Genomic DNA, 19,031 nt, shown 5'->3' with positions numbered 1-19,031 from the left:
TCTGGGTGTCTGCGCTCTAGGGGCGCAGTGAACGGAGTTATTGTTCATCTGAAGCATTGGTTTTTGCAACCCCCTAAGGGACAGGGAGGCCTGGCGTGCTGCGATTCATGGGGTCGCAGAGTCGGACACGACTGAGCGACTGAACTGAATTGAACTGAACTGAACTGAGGGACCGGGGCATCCACTCCCAGGTGGCACAGTGGTAAACAATCGGCCAACCAGTGCAGGCTTCGATCCCTGGGTCAGGAAGATCCCCTGGAGACGGAAATGGCAACCCACTCGAGTTATTCTTGCCTGGGAAATCCCATGTACAGAGGGGCCTGGCGCGGACTACAGTCCAAGGAGTCGCGAAGAGTCGGAGGCGACTGAGCACGCACGTAAGCTAAAAGGACTAAGGAGGAACGCTGGACGGTGGTTCTTATACCTCAAAGGAGGGAGAGGCTTTGCTTGTTGGCGAAAAGATATTATTTCAGACTCCATGAAACAGCCAGCTCATGTGTGTGTGCTCATTCGCTTCAGTCGTGTCCGACTCTGCGGACTGTAACCCGCCAGGCTCCTCTGTCCATGGCATTCTCCAGGCAAGGATACTGGACTGGGTAGCCATGCCCTTCTCCAGGGGATCTTCCTGATCCAGGGATTTAACTCTTGTCTCAGGGTTCAAACTACCTGCATTGGCAGGTGGATTCTTTACCACTAGCGCCACCACCTGGGAAGCACCAATATACAATATGATTTATCCTAGATAATCGAATCACTTAGTGGGTCCCTAGTTGGCTCCAGAGGCCAAATATGAGATTTTTGACTCAGAGGCTGAGTCCTGCTTTTTCACTTCAGAGACAGAATCCCAACTTGTGCATTCTGTTACCAGAGTGCACCAAAGTCATGGACACGGGTTTCTCTGACACAGGACAGGGAAGCCTGGCATGCCGCAGCCCATAGAGTTGCCAAGAGGTGGACACAACTGAGCGACTGAACCAACCACCACCGGATGCATGAGTGGCGGATGGTGGGGTGCTACTGGGTAAGTTGGAGAGCCTGTGGATCCCCATGAACTGCGCTGCCTCCCTCAGAAGCCTCCAGGGGCAGATCTGCCAGGGACTCTGGGCAGGGCCTAACCTTTGGTGATTTTAGAGGGAGAAACAAGGATTCAGCGCAGAGGGTCCTTTGTGCCTCTCCACAATGGGCAGACACATGCTAGGTGTCTCCTGCGACCCCTGTGCCATCCCAGCCTCTCCAACTGACATTTTGGGTCTGGCACTCTCTGATGTACTGCTTCTCCTGTCTGAGATACAACCTTAGATCACAGGTGTCCCCGCAGACTTGATACATATCCCTCTTAAGGTAAAGAGCGAAGAGTGCATGCCCCAGGCCCCTGCCCTGTACACTCCCACCCCAGTTCTTATGAGACGCTGCCCCAACTAGGAGTGAGTAGTGGCCCTGAAGTCCAAATATCTGGAAAAGCAGCCAAACGTGGTGAGATCCACAGAGGGTAAAAGCAGTTGCAAATAGTCAACAGTTACAGAAAAGGAGAGATAAAGAGTTTTGGAGTTTGGCATAAGAAGCCCTTGCAAAGTAACCAGTGATTCAGATGGGGGCAACTCAGAATAGCATGACCACTCGGATACCCTGATGCTAAAAAGGTGAGGCCAGTGAGGGTTTCCAGGGACGCCCCAGTGTGTTCAGGGACATGCCTCCTGTCTGGTCAGTAAGTTGTCTTTGAGGCCTGCGAGCCTCCAGTCAGGTCACGGCGCCCCGAGCTGTTGCCTGCCTGGGCTTGTACAGTCCCCTCCTGCACATGTAGTTTTCCACCAAAAGCCTGGGGGAACTTGGATAGAATGTTTCAGCTCCACGAGGACTTCCCTGGCAGTCCAGTGGCTTCACACTTCCAGGACAGTTAGGCCCTACTCTATGGCACAAGGAACTCTGCTCAATGTCCTGTGGCAGGCTGGACGGGAGGCGAGTTTGGGGGAGCGTGGGTACATGCATACCGTATGGCCGAGTCCCTTCACTGTTCACATGAAACTGTCACAACAGGGTTAATCAGCTATACTCTACTGTAAAATAGAAAGCTCAAAGAAATAAAAGACTATGCTTCCATGCAGGGGGTGCAGGTTCCATCCCTGGTCAGGAAACTAAGATCCCACAGGCCACATGGCACAGCCAGACACAAACACACATACACACAAAGAAACTTTCAGCTCCTTCTCTGACCACATTCCAAATTAGTGGTGATTGGGAAACACTATAAAGTAAGACTACATTTGTTGTATTATTGAATACCTGGGTTTAAGTAATGGAGGTCATGTTTATAATGCAGACTTATCTTAAATATGTGTGGGATGTGGTCATGACATTGTGCGTAACTCAGACAATTTGAAGAAAAATAAGGAAATATCCTACCTGTATTAAAAACAAAGATTCCATGTGGCAAATATTACTCATTTAAGAAAGAGTAAAATTCCACGTGTCTTTGCTGTTTCAGTGTCTTATTTGTCAATGAATTGGGAAACTGTCATAATGCATATGAAAAAATAGCAAATAAGCAGTGAAACAGCACAGAAACAAATACACAGGTGGCAAAGACTTGCAAAGTGCTCAAAACCACAAATCATTAAAAAATGCAATTAAAACCACACTGAGATAGCACTCTATGTGTGCATGCTCAGTTACTCAGTCACGTCCAACTCTTTGTGACCACTGGACTGCAGCCCACCAATCTCATTGTCCAAGGGATTCTCTACACAAGAATACTGGCATGGGTTGCCATTTCCTCCTCCAGGGGATCCTCCCAACCCAGGGATCAAATTCGTGTCTCCTGAATTGCAGGTGAATTACCACTAGGCCACTGGGGAAGCCTCGAGATAGCACTATTCAGTTTTTAAAGAGGGCTCCTATAAATCATATCAAGCATTAACAGGGATGTAGAAGAAGCAGAACTCTCTAACATACTGCTAGTTAATATGCAAAAAAAAAAAAAAAAAAGGGTACAATCATTTTAGATCTATCCTGTAACTCAGACATCCCAGTTTAAGTTACTGACACAAGACCAAAGAAACACACATCCATGTAAACTAACACAAATGTTTGTAACAGGTTTACTTCCAATAGTCACAACCTAGAAATAACCTAAAGAACCATAAAGAGATGGATAAGTAAATCAACAGTGGCATATCCAAAGGTAAGACTATCACTCAGAAAAAAAAAAAAGAGATACCCATATCTCAAAGTAATTACAAAACAAAGAAAACCAGAGGGGAAAAAACAGCTTAGTCCCATCATAAAAGAAAATGCAAAGGTTATCTATTATATAAATGGTTACCTGGAGAGGTGGGAAAGCAAGAAGCCATGATAAAAAGACATGAGGTAAACACACTATGACATATTTGGTCATTATCAAGAGTAGGATGATGTTTTCAGAGGTCTGTACATGTCAAAATTTGTAAAACTGTATATTTTACTTATAAGCTGTTGATTACAGGTAAATTTTATCTTTATAAAGCTTTAAAAACTGGCACAAGGGGGGGGGGAACAACCCATGTCCCACTCTTTATGGAAAATAGGCTAAGAAACACTGTACTGACTCCTTATGCCCTCTGGAAGGTCAGTCTTGTCTCAGTAGCAGCAAATACAGGGAGGAACAAACATTTCTATCCATCAGGAGGAGTGCCGCACAGGCCGAGAACCACATCCTCGGAATATGAAGCTTCTTCCCTTTTTTCCTCCCTGCATGGTAAGGGCCTTGAGGGGAACATCACTGACAGGCTACAGCGATCCTCAAAGCCTGACTAATTTCCCTGACAACATCCTCAGCTACACAACATGGGCATGCCCACAAGTCCTGAGATTTGCAGCAGAGTCACAGAAACATTGCTGGCTACACTTTGTTTTATTTTGGTCACACTTTGAGATTTATGGGATTTTAATTCCCCAAGCAGGGATTGAACCAGGGCCCTTGGCAGTGAAATCGTAAGTCCTAACCACTGGACCACCAGGGAATTCCCTCTAGCTACATTTTTAGAAGAGGTACATTTCATCTAATTGGCTGCAGTCTTCTACACTATATACTAGAGTTTCCATACTTACTATGGTTCCCCATACAACTGTTCTGTATCTCTCAGGGTCCTCTTACAACCAATGACAACCAGTGGATTGTGGCCATCAAGGAATGTGGATCTTTGTAGACCTGGGGAAGACATTCTGACAACAGTGGTGGAAATCTCTGTGATCTTAACTCCAAGAGAAAAAAATGATGTGGTTCTCCACTCCCCTTCCTTAAGAGTCATCTGAGACTCATAAAATATATAGCATACAGGCTTCAAATGAAGAGAAAGTCCTTCAGTCTTTCCTAGGAGGCTCTGGGCAGTAATGCAAATTTGGTCAAAATCACCAAGTTATTTTCTGCCATGCTGCTGCTCCTCCTCAGGTACAGCATGTAAGATCTATAAAAAATTTTCCCCTCCTTCCTGCCTGTAGATTAGAAATCTGTACTAGTTTATAAACTACCCTACACAGGAACAGAACTGTCAAGATTAATGAAGACTTCAAGGGTAAGGCCTCTGTTACTGTTCAAAGCAATGTGTAGCAGAGCTCTGGAGTCCATGACTTGCAAGCTGGACACACTCATCACAAGTATCACATGACACCAACATGTCCCTTAAAACTGTTGTCTTTGTTGGAGCACTACCAGCACAGTCAAATTATGCTCTATGGATAAACATTGGGTTAGGTTTATGCCCAACACCATCAAAGAGGAGGAAAGAACTCCCTAGGGCTCAGGTAACTCCTGATTTGGCCAATACATGGGGGCACAGAGTTAAATTTCCCTGAGCACACTATGTGGACCTGCTAGGTGGTAGCTGTGAAATGGCCTTGACCACAGAGATGGCTTAAACTGAAGAAAGTAGGGAAAACCACTAGACCATTCAGGTATGACCTAAATCAAATCCCTTATGATTATACAATGGAAGTGAGAAATAGATTTAAGGGACTAGATCTGATAGACAGAGTGCCTGATGAACTATGGATGGAGGTTCATGACACTGTACAGGAGACAGGGATCAAGACCATCCCCATGGAAAAGAAATGCAAAAAAGCAAAATGGCTGTCTGGGGAGGCCCTACAAATAGCTGTGGAAAGAAGAGAGGCGAAAAGCAAAGGAGAAAAGGAAAGATATAAGCATCTGAATGCACAGTTCCAAAGAACAGCAAGGAGAGACAAGAAAAGCCTTCCTCAGTGATCAATGCAAAACAATAGAGGAAAACAACAGAATGGGAAAGACTAGCCATCTCTTCAAGAAAATTAGAGATACCAAGGGAACATTTCATGCAAAGATGGGCTCGATAAAGGACAGAAATGGTCTGGACCTAACAGAAGCAGAAGATATTAAGAACAGGTGCAAGAATACACAGAAGAACTGTACAAAAAAGATCTTCATGACCCAGATAATCGAGATGGTGTGATCACTCATCTAGAGCCAGACATCCTGGAATGTGAAGTCAAGTGGGCCTTAGAAAGCATCACTACGAACAAAGCTAGTGGAGGTGATGGGATTCCAGTGGAGCTATTTCAAATCCTGAAAGATGATGCTGTGAAAGTGCTGCACTCAATATGCCAGCAAATTTGGAAAACTCAGCAGCGGCCACAGGACTGGAAAAGGTCAGTTTTCATTCCAATCCCAAAGAAAGGCAATGCCAAAGAATGCTCAAACTACTGCACAACTGCACTCATCTCACATGCTAGTAAAGTAATGCTCAAAATTCTCCAAGCCAGGCTTCAGCAATACATGAACTGCGAACTTCCAGATGTTCAAGCTGGTTTTAGAAAAGGCAGAGCAACCAGAGATCAAATTGCCAACATTGCCGGATCATGGAAAAAGGAAGAGAATTCCAGAAAAACATCTATTTCTGCTTTATTGACTATGCCAAAGCCTTTGACTGTGTGGATCACAATAAACTGTGGAAAATTCTGAGAGAGATGGGAATACCAGACCACCAGGTCTCTCAAGAGACCTGCCTCTTGAGAAACCTATATGCAGGTCAGGAAGCAACAGTTCGAACTGGACATGGAACAACACACTGGTTCCAAATAGGAAAAGGAGTACAGTCAAGGCTGTATATCATCACCCTACTTATTTAACTTATATGCAGGGTACATCATGAGAAACACTGGGCTAGAAGAAGCACAAGCTGGAATCAAGATTGCCAGGAGAAATATCAATAACCTCAGATATGCAGATGACACTACCCTTATGGCAGAAAGTGAAGAGGAACTAAAAAGCTTCTTGATGACAGTGAAAGAGGAGAGTGAAAAAGTTGGCTTAAAGCTCAACATTCAGAAAATGAAGATGATGGCATCTGGTCCCATCACTTCATGGGAAATAGATGGGGAAACAGTGGAAACAGTGTCAGACTTTATTTTTGGGGGCTCCAGAATCACTGCAGATAATGATTGCAGCCATGAAATTAAAAGACTTTTACTCCTTGGAAGGAAAGTTATGACCAACCTAGATAGCATATTCAAAAGCAGAGACATTACTTTGCCGACTAAGGTCCATCTAGTCAAGGCTATGGTTTTCCAGTAGTCATGTATGGCTGTGAGAGTTGGACTGTGAAGAAGGCTGAGCGCCGAAGAATTGATGCGCTTGAACTGTGGTGTTGGAGAAGACTCTTGGGAGTCCCTTGGACTGCAAGGAGATCCAACAGTCCATTCTAAAGAAGATCAGTCCTGGGTGTTCTTTGGAAGGAATGATGCTAAAGCTGAAACTCCAGTACTTTGGCCACCTCATGTGAAGAGTTGACTCACTGGAAAAAGACTCTGATGCTGGGAGGGATTGGGGGCAGGAGGAGAAGGGGACGACAGAGGATAAGATGGCTGGATGGCATCACCGACTCGACAGACATGAGTTTGAGTGAACTCTGGGAGTTGGTGATGGACAGGGGGGCCTGGTATGCTGCAATTCATGGGGCTGCAAAGAGTCGGACATGACTGAGCGACTGAACTGAACAAAGATGGCAGTGACGCAAATGTGGGATGAACCCTGGATAGGTTGGAGAGTGCAACATAATCACACATGCTTCACACATAACCAGGGATTCTCCCACTGTTTATGCGTAGATGGATGAAAGTCAATTAAGACAGATGGCTCCTCAGAAAGTTTCCTCCAGTGCCCTTAAACTGAATGCTGAAACCACATTTGCTGCATATCTGTGCCATGCCTTTGTGTGAACTCTGATGTGAAAGGGGTTAGATTTTTCCTACAAAAGATTTTCCACATTCAGTGCACTCTTAAGGCCTTTCTCCAATGTGACCTTTCTGATGACAACGCAGTTTGGACGTGGTAATAAAAGATTTCCCACATTCACTGCACACGTAAGGCCTTTCTCCAGTGTGAACTCTCTGATGATAATGGAGAGTGGAACTACAAGTAAAAGATTTACCACATTCACTGCACTCATAAGGCCTTTCTCCTGTGTGAATTCTCTGGTGTATTATGAGGTTATTTCTTTGGATAAAGGATTTCCCACATTCACTACACTCATAAGGTCTTTCTCCAGAATGAACTCTTTGATGATAATGGAGGTCAGACCTTGAGATAAAAGATTTCCCACATTCACTGCACTCATAGGGTCTTTCTCCAGTGTGAGCTCTCTGATGATAACGAAGGCTGGAGCTGAAGGTAAAAGATTTCCCACATTCATTGCACACATAAGGCCTTTCTCCTGTGTGAATTCTCTGGTGTAAGATGAGGTTATTTCTTCGATTAAAGGACTTCCCACATTCACTGCACTCAAAAGGCCTTTCTCCGGTGTGGACTCTCCAGTGCTGAATGAGTGTCCACCTATTGTTAAAAGACTTCCCACATTCAGTGCACTTAAAAGGCTTTTCACCAGTGTGAGCCTTCTGGTGTTGATTCAATTGGGATCCATACTTAAACAATTTCCCACACTCAGTACACTCATAAGGCCTTTCTCCTGTGTGAACTCTCTGATGTTGAATGAGAACCCACCTATTGTTAAAAGATTTTCCACATTCACTACATTCATAAGGCCTTTCTCCAGTGTGAACTCTTTGATGATAATGGAGGTTAGAGCTAGTGGTAAAAGTCTTCCCACATTGACTGCACGCATAAGGTCGTTCTCCTGTGTGAGATCTCTGATGATATCTGAGGGCAGGCCTAGAGACAAAAGCTTTCTCACAGTCACTACACTCATAAGGCCTTTCTCCTGTGTGAGATCTCTGATGGTAAGTGAGGGCTGAGCTAGAGGTAAAAGATTTTGAACATTCACCACACACATAACTGTTTTCTCCACTGTGCCATGTGTGGGGAGAAATGAGGACAGATTTGTGACTTAAGAATTTCCCACATTTGCTGCAATTGTATTGCATTACCCCAGTCTGAATACTTTGATGTTGACACAGAGTTGAGCTTTGCCTGAAGGATTTTCCAGATTCACCACACACATGAATCCATTCTCCAGCATGGGCTCTCTGGTGTACAACAAATGATGATTTGTACCTGAATGCTTTCCCACATTCACTGCACACGAAACAAGGTCTTCCAGTGTGGACACCCTGGTCGTGAACAAGTGTATGTGGGGTACTAAGGGCTTTCTTGCATTCTTTCCATGTGTGATGAGTTTTCCTGCCATGTGAGGTTGACCTGCACTGGGTGACTGTGTTTGGCTTCTTCACAGCCTGTTGCTGCAAGTGAACCATGATGGTCAGGAAGTCCTTTTCAAAATCCCTGCAGGTAAATGGCTTCTGTGACACATGGAAGCTGCAGCTCTTCACAAATGAGGCCTTGTCCACACTGCTTCTGAGGGTTTTCTCTCCCATGTGCTGCTCCGGGTACTGCTGAAAGTTTGCACTAAAACAGAATTGTTTCACACATGCTGCACACCTCACCAGTTTCTGGATGTGTTGTGTTTCATGGTGCACAGCCAAGCGGAAAATGTTTCTCAAGACTGGACCACAAATTTCACAAGGGTTCATCTTTTGAGTAGACAAAGCTGCCTTTGGAGTCCTAGCCTGTGACACTCCTAGAGAAGTGATCTGTTGAGAAGGTGCCTCTGGATTCTCTGTTCCACAGCAGCAACCTGAATAGAAAGAAATGCAGGTCAAGTACATATTGACTATAGGGAAGGGTCAAGCTCATCACAAATCTGCATCTGCATCAACAACAAAACAACCAGAAAACAATAAACAGTGGCTACGATTTCCCTGGAGATCCAGTGGTTAAAACTTCATCTTCCAATACAGGGAGTGTGGGTTCAATCCCTGGTTGGGGAGCTAATATCCCATATACCTCTGTCAAAAAACCAAAACAGAAAACAGAAACAATACTGTAACAGATTCAATAAACACTTTAAAATAGTCCCCATCAAAATCTTAAAACAAAAACAGCAATCAAATTAGACTGAATCTTATGTTGTCAAAAAGAGACTCACACATCAGTGCTAAGGACACACAGATCAAAATGAAGGCAACATAAAGATACTCCATGCAAATGGAAAACTGGAAGTCAGCATAAGTACTGTATAGCTTCAGACAAAACAAATATTAAGTGAAAAACTGCCACAAAAGACAAAGAAGTTCATGATATAATGATAAAACAGTTAATCAAGGAACTATAACAATAGTTAGTGTATATGCATTGAACATTGTAGCATGAAAATGTATGCATCAAATGTTAACCAATCTGAAAGCAGATTTCATAGAACTTTCCTGGTGGTCTGGTGGTTAAGAATTTACCTTGCCATGCAGGGGACAGGGGTTCAATCCCTAGTAAGGTAATTAAGATCTCACATGTTGCAGAGCTACTAAGCTGGCATGCTACAATTTCTGAGCCCATGAGTTCCAGAGCCAGCTCACCACAATGGAGGGCCTGTGTGCTGTAAACACTGAAGCCCATGCACCAGAACTAGGCAGTCCATGTACCTCAACAAAAGATTCCAAATGATGAAACAAAGATCCTGTGTATTGCAACTAAGACCTGACACAGTCAAATAAATAAATAAAATTAGGAAAAAAACAAGAAGAGCTAGAGACTTCAATATTTTCCTTTAACAATAGGTAGATCAACCAGACAGAAATTCAGTCAGAAAACTTTGCACTTGAACATATACTTTAGACCAAATGGACATATACAAAATATAACGTCCAACTGCAGCAGAATACATTCTCCTCAATTGCATACAGAACACTGCCCAGAGCAGATCATATGCTATGGGTTATAAAACCAGGTCTAACAAATTTAAGGAGATTGAAATAATATAAAGTATCTTTGCTGACCAAAATGGATTGAAGCAAAAAATCAGTAACAAGGAGGAAACTGGGAAAATTCACAAATATGTGGAAATTAAACAACACAATCATGGGAAAATAATGCATCTCAGAAGAAACCAAAAAATACCTTACCAGTTCAAAGAGGGAAACTTAGAGCAATAAATGCTTACTGTAGGCATATATAGGAAAATAAAAATCTTGGCTTCACAGGTGACTTCTACCAAACATTCAAAAAAGATAAAATACCTACCCTTTTCAAACTCTTTCAAAATACTGGAGAAAGGAATGCTTCCTAGCTCATTTTACAATGGCAACATCACCAGATACCAAAACCAGATGAAGACAACACAGAAAATTATAGGATAGCATCTCTGATAAACACAGATGCAAAAATCCTGAACAAAATATTAACTCTGAATTAAGTGGGTAAAGAACGAACATACCTGAACATAATAAAAGTCATAGAAGGCAAATCGTTCAGCTGACATCAAGCTCAATGGTGAAATGTCAAAAGCTATGCCTCTAAAATCAGGAACCAGAAAAAGATGTCCACTATCTCCACTCTTATTCGGTGTAATATAGAAAGTCCTAGCAAAGAGCAGTCAGGCAAGGGAAAAAAAGGAAAAAAAACGCATCCAAAATGGAAAAGGCAGAAGTAAAACTTTCACTATTTGCAGATATCATGGTTTTACACATAGAAAACTCAAAGGACTCCACCAATAATCTATTAGAAATAACCAACAAAGTTGCAGGGTAAAAAATCAACATACAAAAAACAGTTCAATTTCTACACTTGAACAGTGAGCTAGCAAAAAAATGAAAACAATCCCAACAAAAAGGATAAAATACCTAGGAATATTTAACCAAGGATGAAGACCTATACATGAAAAACTCTAAGACATTGCTGAAAGATTGAAAAAGATACAAATGGAAAGCAATTACATGCTCACTGACTGGATGAATTAACATTATCAAATTTAAATTAAAAAAAAAAAACTTGGAAAAAATAAATAAATTAAATGTCCATACTACCTAAAGCAATCTACAGATTGAATGCAATCTCAATCGAAATCCCAAGGACATTTTTCACAGAAATAGAACAAAAAATCCGACAATTTATATATAAAACCACAAAACTTAGCAAATAGCCAAAGGATTATTATAAAATAAACAAAAAAACTCAAGAAAACAAAACTAGGGGAATTCCCTAGAGATCTGATGGTTAGGACTCAGCTCTTTCACTGCAATGACCCAGGTTCAATCCCTGGTCAAGGAACTAAGCTGACCTGCTTGCTGCAACTAGAGAAAGTCCAAATGCAGCAATGAAGACAGCACAGCCAAAAATAAACGAATCTTTAAAAAAATTAAAAAAGACATGACCCCCCCCCCCCAAGGGTGGTCCAGTGGTCAAGAATCCAACTGCCAATGCATGGGACACAAGTTTGATCCCTGGTGCAGAAAGATGCCATATGCTGAAGGATAACTGAGCCCATGCGCCCCAACTAGTGAAGCCCACTTGCCCTAGAGCCTGTGCTCCACAACAGAAGATGCTGCAATAAGAAGCCTATGCATCTTTGAATCAGTTCTAATGAGGTGGATGAAAGTGGAGCCTATTATACAGTGAAGTAAGTCAGAAAGAAAAACACCAATGCAGTATATTAACACATACATATGGAATTTAGAAAGATGGTAAAGATGACCCTATATGCGAGACAGCAAAAGAGGCACAGATGTAAAGAACAGACTGTTGGACGCTATGGGAGAAGGCAAGGGTGGGATGATTTGAGAGACTAGCATTGAAACATGTATATTATATGTGAAACAGATCGCCAGTCCAGGTTCGATGCATGAGACAGTGTACTCAGGGCTGGTGCACTGGGATGACTCTGAGGGATGGGATGGGGAGGGAGGTGGGAGGGGGTTCAGGATGGGGAACACATGTACACCCATGGCTGATTCATGTCAATGTATGGCAAAACCCACTACAATATTGTAAAGTAATTGGCCTCCAATTAAAAAAAAAAATGCCCATGCACCACAACTAGAGTAGCCCCCACTGATCTCAACTAGAGAAACCTCACACACAGCAACAAAAACTCAGTGCAGCCAAAAGTAAGTTTTTTTTTAAAATGAGGGGTAACATGCTAGCAAGGATACACAGAAAAGGGAACCATTGCACATGGTTGAAAGAATGTAAATTAATGTAGTCATGGAAAATACCACAAATATTCATCAAAATATTGAAAGTAGAACTACCATATGATCCAACACACCAACTTCTGGGCATATATCCCAAGGAACAAAACCAGCTTCTTCATGAAACAGGTGCACGTGCATGTTCACTGCCGCATTATTCAAAAGAGCCAAGATACAGAAACATTTCAAAGTGCTCATTACCGGGTGAAGGGATAAAAGACGGTACACACACACACGCACCAACTTTCCCATGATTATGTGTGCAGGAATATTCAGACAAGAAAAAGGAAAAATTGCCACTTGCAACAATCATGAGCCTAGAGGACATTATGCTAAATGAAATAAGCCACAGAGAGAAGAACAAATAGTTTATTAAATATAGAATCTTTAAAAAAGTCAAACTTAGAGAAGCATAAAGTAGAATGCCAAATATTGAGAGCTATAAAAATGGTCAAAAACACTTCGTTATGAGTAAGTTCTAAGAACCAAACGTCCAGAATAGTGACTACAGTCATTAATATTGTATTGTACACTTGAAATTTGCTAACAAATCCTAAGTATTCTCACACACACGAAAGAAAAATAAGTTATGTCTGGTGATAGGTGTGTTAATAAATTTCATGGTGATAATTGTTTCATAATATATATATGTATCAAATCATTACATTATATATATTAAGTACATAAAATTTTATCAGTTATACCTCAATAAAGTTGGGACGACAGGATGAAATGGAAACAAGAGGTCTAAACATCATAAAAAGAACTATATAGGAGAGAGATCCAGAGTAGCCAATGCTCATGTAAGTAGTCCCCATGACAAGGGCTGCAATTCCATAAACAGGCAGAAACAGAATTGTCAGCTAAAGGAGGGGCCATAGAAACTGCATGGATCTGGACACACTGACCCATTCAGGGAAAGGGCGAGCAAGCTGCACCCAAAGGCCTTACTGCAAGAAGGTACGAATCACAAACCCTTCCCTGTGACTATTCAGTATAACAGGTATTAGGGATGTAGGGGAGAAAAAAGGGCAGTGCAAACGGCCCAGCCCTATTAACCACAACTACCCAGGACACTGGGGAAGCAAGCAGTGCCTACACCATGTGAGGACAGAGCACCTTCTGGGGCGTGAGGCAGGATACAGACAGAGGCCAGCCCAGGTCAGTAGGGAGGCTGAAGGTCTTACCCAGTGAGGATATAAGTGCATAGTTCTCCAGCATCACATCCAGATACAGGCGTCTCTGAGCCTCATCAAGGAGCCTCCATTCCTCCCAGGAGAAGTACACAGCAACATCTGGAAAGGTCACACTACCCTGTGGTGAAGGGGACAAATGAAACCTTGAACATTCTCTAAGAATCCACAACACATCTCTCCAAACACCTATGCCATTCCCATCTTCCACTGGTGCCAGTGATGCCTTCTCTCTCTTCACCACCTGCTTTACTCACTGTGTTCAGCCCTCGGCAGGAACTGGGCGGGGGGCGGGGGGCGGTACTACAAGGCTTCTCCAGAATTTTGTGCACACAGATGCCATCTAAACTCTGGGTTTGGCCTGCAATGTCCTGTCCCCCCAACCAAGCAATTCCCCTAGAGTCTCCCAAATTATGGGAATCCAGACACAGCCAAAGATAAGAACATGCTTCACTTGTAAATACTCAACATTAGGAACCTGAGGCCACCAGTTCACACTCCCTCTCAATGGGCATATCATTCTGTAGGCAGCACTTCTCTCACAGTTTCAGACTCTACAGTTGCACCTCCACAGCACTGCCATCTCCCTGCACCACACCATAGAATTCTTCCTGAACATACATGCACACTGGTGCTTGGCATCCAGAGAATGCTTGAGAAATTAAAGAAGATTCACTACAACCCCAGTCCTCTGATGGATCTGACACCAGGCTAAGCCACACATGCTGCTTAGAAGATCTTACCACAGGCTGCCAGTCCTTCCTTCAATATTCCCCGCCCGAAAACCACACAGGATTTTCACATTCCCATAACTCTCTTCAACTTCTTTACTGCCAGCTTTGCCCTTTCAACAACCACAACGCGCTTCTCTCCACTCAATCTTTGTAAAAAAATCCAGCCCTAAAAATTTCTCCTCCAGTCATAGTGACTCACAAATGACATCTGCTCCAGACCTTATCCACTAACAAGACTAAAACATCCCAGACCCTGTCAAAGTTCACTGCAACATTCTGGAGAAGTCATAGAGTACTAAATGAGAAGCAGCCCCAGCCTTACTGCCTTCTTGTCTCAATTACTCCTGGGTCTCCTCAGCCATATCTCAGACTCCATTCATCCCACTGAAGCCTTGGCTGCCTGCCAAGTTGACCTCTCTTACACGGGTCCCACTGCCACTTCTCTACTTCACTTGGGTTTGCAATGCCCTACAAACCCTGAGCAAAAGTACTACTCCTCAGCACACCCTAGTCTTTCTGACCTACTAATATCATGGCCACTGTAACCTGCACTCCCCTCCTAAATGTGATCCACAGCCCCACACAATGCTCATCACTTTTGAAAATTTCCATTCCTGAACACGTTCCCCAGTTTTCCAGACCTGCCCAGTCAACTGCCCATGTTGCCTACACTCAGTCTTCTCTGAGACGTTTCAGACTCTTCAGAGAGCCAAACAAACTCATAATATTTCCAAGGAAAATTAACCTGCTGCTAAGGTCCCCATCCAGTTGATGGGTCTTCCACCCCTTTGTCTACTAGGGCCAAAACCCAAGGGTCAGCCCTTACAATTGCCCTTCTCTTGTCATCAACAACACCCATAATTTTATTTGTCCCTTTGTATGAGAGCAGGGTAAGAAAAACCCTCAGCAGGCAGCCATGGCTATGCCTCATTACTCTGTAACTAAACAATAAGTCTTGCTCAGCCACTGGTCAGTGCCTCCGAGGACCCTCCCCACAAGCAACCAAATGTCAATGAGTGACCTTTAGGGAAGTGATTCAGTCAAGGGGCAGTGGTGTGGTGATCATGAGGTGGAGAGTGAGCTAGAACAGATTCAGGCCTTCTTCTGGAGGCCCTCCAGGGCAACCAGGCTTGGGCCAGAGGGTCACCTGGAGAGTCCAAGAAACAGGCTGGGGATTACGTCCTGCAGGGCTTCAGCACCCTCATAAAGCCCTCTACTAGCTGTGGCCCAGGCCGTGAGGCAGTAGTGAACCTCTCTCCCATTCTTGTCTCTGCGATGTAACAGCCGTGGCCGTCTGCATGCTTTGCAGTCTGTGAGAACTGGTTCCCCACTTTGGACAGCCTGAGGAGCCTGAGTTGGATTATAAAGAAAGCTGAGCACTGAGGAGTTGATGCTTTTGTACTGTGGTGCTGGGAGAAGATTCTTGAGAGGCCCTTAGATAGCAAGAAGATCAAACCAGTCAATCCTAAAGGAAATCAGTCCTGAATATTCATTGGAAGGACTGATGCTGAAGCTGAAACTCCAGTACTTTGGCCACCTGATGTGAAGAACTGACTCATTGGAAAAGACCGTGAACACAGGAAGGGAAGGGGACAACAGAGGATGAGATGGCATCACCGACTCAAAGGACATGAATCTGAGTAAGCTCTGGGAGTTGGTGATGGACAAAGAAGCCTGGCATGCTGCGATCCATGGGGTCGCAAAGAGTCAGATACGACTGAGTAACTGAACTGAACTGAGGAGACTGAGGGCCAGCTGGGTTGGGTGCCTGGCTCCCTCAGGGATGACAGCTGGGCAAGTCTGGGGCCCCGACCTTGAAGGAGCTGCCAACTACAATCTGCCTCCTCTTAGGTAGGGCTGGGACATTGGAGGGTGAAAGTTGTGCCTTGGGACTTTGCCCTTTCTTGTCAGAACAGAAAATAACATTCATCTGGTACAGACTTACAGGAACATCCTTACCTGACCATGAACTGATCCCAAGAACAAAGATCTGACACGAGACATCTACAACTAACCACGCCCACACCTCACCTTTTGCTTTTAAAGGGCCTTACTGAAAGTTTTCAGCAACTTTGGGGCTCTTAGGGCATGAGCCACCCATCTTGTACAAATCTGTAACAAACTTCTGTTCCAAACTCTGTTTTAATATTGATGGGTCTGGCTGTGTGTGGGGCACAGTTCAGTTCAGTTCAGTCACTCAGTCGTGTCTGACTCTTTGCGACCCCATGAATCGTAGCACGCCAGGCCTGCCTATCCATCACCATCTCCCGGAGTTCACTCAGACTCACGTCCATCGAGTCCGTGATGCCATCCAGCCATCTCATCCTCTGTCGTCCCCTTCTCCTCCTGCCCCCAATCCCTCCCAGCATCAGAGTCTTTGCCAATGAGTCAACTCTTGGCATGAGGTGGCCAAAGTACTGGAGCTTCAGCTTTAGCATCATTCCTTCCAAAGAAATCCCAGGGTTGATCTCCTTCAGAATGGACTTGTTGGATCTCCGTGTGGGGCACAAGGACTTGCGATTTCAGTAACACCTTCTCAAAAAATTGATCCAGAATTCAACCACTTTTCACACATCCAAGGTAGTCACTCCGGTCCATCAATACACACCTAGGCTATTACAATTAATACCTCTGTGCTGCCTGTCTCCTTCCTCCGTCTCCTACTTTTTTTCTTGGCAGTCAGAGGGAGCCTATTTTGGTACGCATGCAATCACTTCCCGCTTGCTATTCAAACCCTCTATTACCTATGAGATAAATGGTCTTTTCTTTTTTTCTGGCCGCACGGTGGGACTCGTGAGATCTTAGTTCCCCAACCAGGGGTTGAACCGGAGCCCTCAGCCAAGAGAGGCAGAATCCTAACCACTGGGCTGCCAGGAAATTTCCATAAATGGCCAACCTTTCTCGCAGCAACACTGCAACCTTGACTGGCCCAGCTGCAACTAGAATTGCTAGACCTTAGTCCCTGGTCAGTACCACCGCCAAATCTCTGCGCCTGCAGGTTCCTCCGCCCGTCACCCTCTCCCAGGCGCATTCCCAGTCTGTCAGACACAGAGCCCCACCCAAGCGGCCTCACCCGCCTGGATCCCGGGGACCGGGCTGCGGGCACGTGAGCAGGCGCCCCCCACCCCCTCGACGCTCGGGGCTTCCGTGTCCGGCGGGGTGAGGGCGGGGAAGGCCCAGGGGGCCAGCGTTTACCTGAGCCGGGTCCCTCAGTGCCGCCGCCATCGGACTCTGCGGGCGGAGCGGGGCCGGGAGCAGCGGAGTACCCCGCCCGGCGGGCCCTCCCGGCCTTGGCGCGGCGCACCCTGGGCGGCGTCACCGAGCCTCACACCCGCCTCTCTGCAGCGGGTACCTTCTCAGGCTCATCCCCCTTCCCAGCGAGTAACCGAAGCGCTTGAATTATGAAAAACCTCTAGCACTTTCAAAATGACGCTCAGAGCGTCGCGGCCGGAAGTCCCGCCCAGACACTATTGCCTCACAGGAAAATGCGGCTGCTCTTTGTCTTAATTGGCTGATCGTCAGCAGCCACCCATCGCACAGCCGCCTGGGTAATGTATTTTCCCACGGATACAGGGGCCAAGGTCCAGTTTTGAGTTATCCCTGGCGTCCAGGAGAAACGGCGAAGCTACACTGTGAGATTTGCTAAAATAACAACCTAAGTCCAGAGACTGAGGTGGGGCGTTCCTTCTTAAAGAGAATGCACTCAGATGTTTGAGGATTACTGTCTGTAACTGATCACCCAAGTGTTTGGAGACATTTTCTTTCAAATTCTTCGAAGCTCAGCGTGTTCCTAGAGTCTAAGAGCACCTTTCCAGATGCTATCAAATTCATCAATCCAAATGCATCCTGGAACTACCCAGGCGGTCCAGTGATTAAGATTCCTCCCTTCCAAGGCAGGAGGCATGGTTCAATCCCTGATGAGGGAACTAAGATCCCACAAGCATCCCAGCACGGCCAAACAAACAAAAAAACCCAAATGACCTATGCAGAGTCACTTAGACACAGAATGGAGACACTGAAAACTGAAGCTAATAAACAATAGTGCACTGTTCATCTGTGTTTGGTATAGACAAATACACAAAAGTGTAGATAAGGAAAAGGATGCTGCGCCACCTTGAGGAAGGAATACAAAGACAGGTCTCTGACAATGATTCCCAAGACAACAGAAACCCTGCCTTTATAGTTGCTGGGAGAAATATCAATAACCTCAGATACGCAGATGACACCACCCTTATGGCAGAAAGCGAAGAACTAAAGAGCCTCTTGATGAAAGAGGAGAGTGGAAAAGTTGGCTTAAAGCTCAACATTCAGAAAACTAAGAACATGGCATCTGGTCCCATCACTTCATGGCAAATAGATGGGGAAACAGTGGAAACAGAGGCAGACTTTATTTGGGGGAGTGGCCTCCAAAATCACTGCAGATGATGACTGCAGCTATGAAATTAAAAGACGCTTACTTCTTGGAAGAAAAGTTATGACCAACCTAGACAGCATATTAAAAAGCAGAGACATTATTTTGCCAACAAAGGTCCGTCTAGTCAAGGCTATGGTTTTTCCAGTAGTCATGTATGAATGTGAGAGTTGGACTGTGAAGAAGGCTGAGCGCTGAAGAATTGATGCTTTT

General features: G+C 44.7%; 1 protein-coding gene across 1 annotated transcript; it reads right to left on the bottom strand.

Annotated features, from left to right (window-relative positions):
* Positions 1–3,081: 3,081 nt before the first annotated feature.
* Positions 3,082–17,865, bottom strand: LOC105601972 (zinc finger protein 256). Its single transcript, XM_015100708.4, has 3 exons — positions 17,603–17,865; positions 13,668–13,794; positions 3,082–9,095 (listed from the first exon to the last, which is right to left on the bottom strand). Exons 1-3 carry the CDS (start codon positions 17,630–17,632, stop codon positions 7,285–7,287), a joined length of 1,968 nt encoding a protein of 655 aa, XP_014956194.2. The 5' UTR covers positions 17,633–17,865; the 3' UTR covers positions 3,082–7,284.
* Between the last annotated feature and the right edge of the window lie 1,166 nt (positions 17,866–19,031).

Source organism: Ovis aries, chromosome 14 (genome assembly GCF_016772045.2).
Source record: "Ovis aries strain OAR_USU_Benz2616 breed Rambouillet chromosome 14, ARS-UI_Ramb_v3.0, whole genome shotgun sequence".
Classification (NCBI taxonomy): Eukaryota; Metazoa; Chordata; class Mammalia; order Artiodactyla; family Bovidae; genus Ovis; species Ovis aries.
The sequence above is the reverse complement of the archived record's forward strand: the minus strand, read 5'-3'. Positions and strand labels throughout refer to the sequence as shown.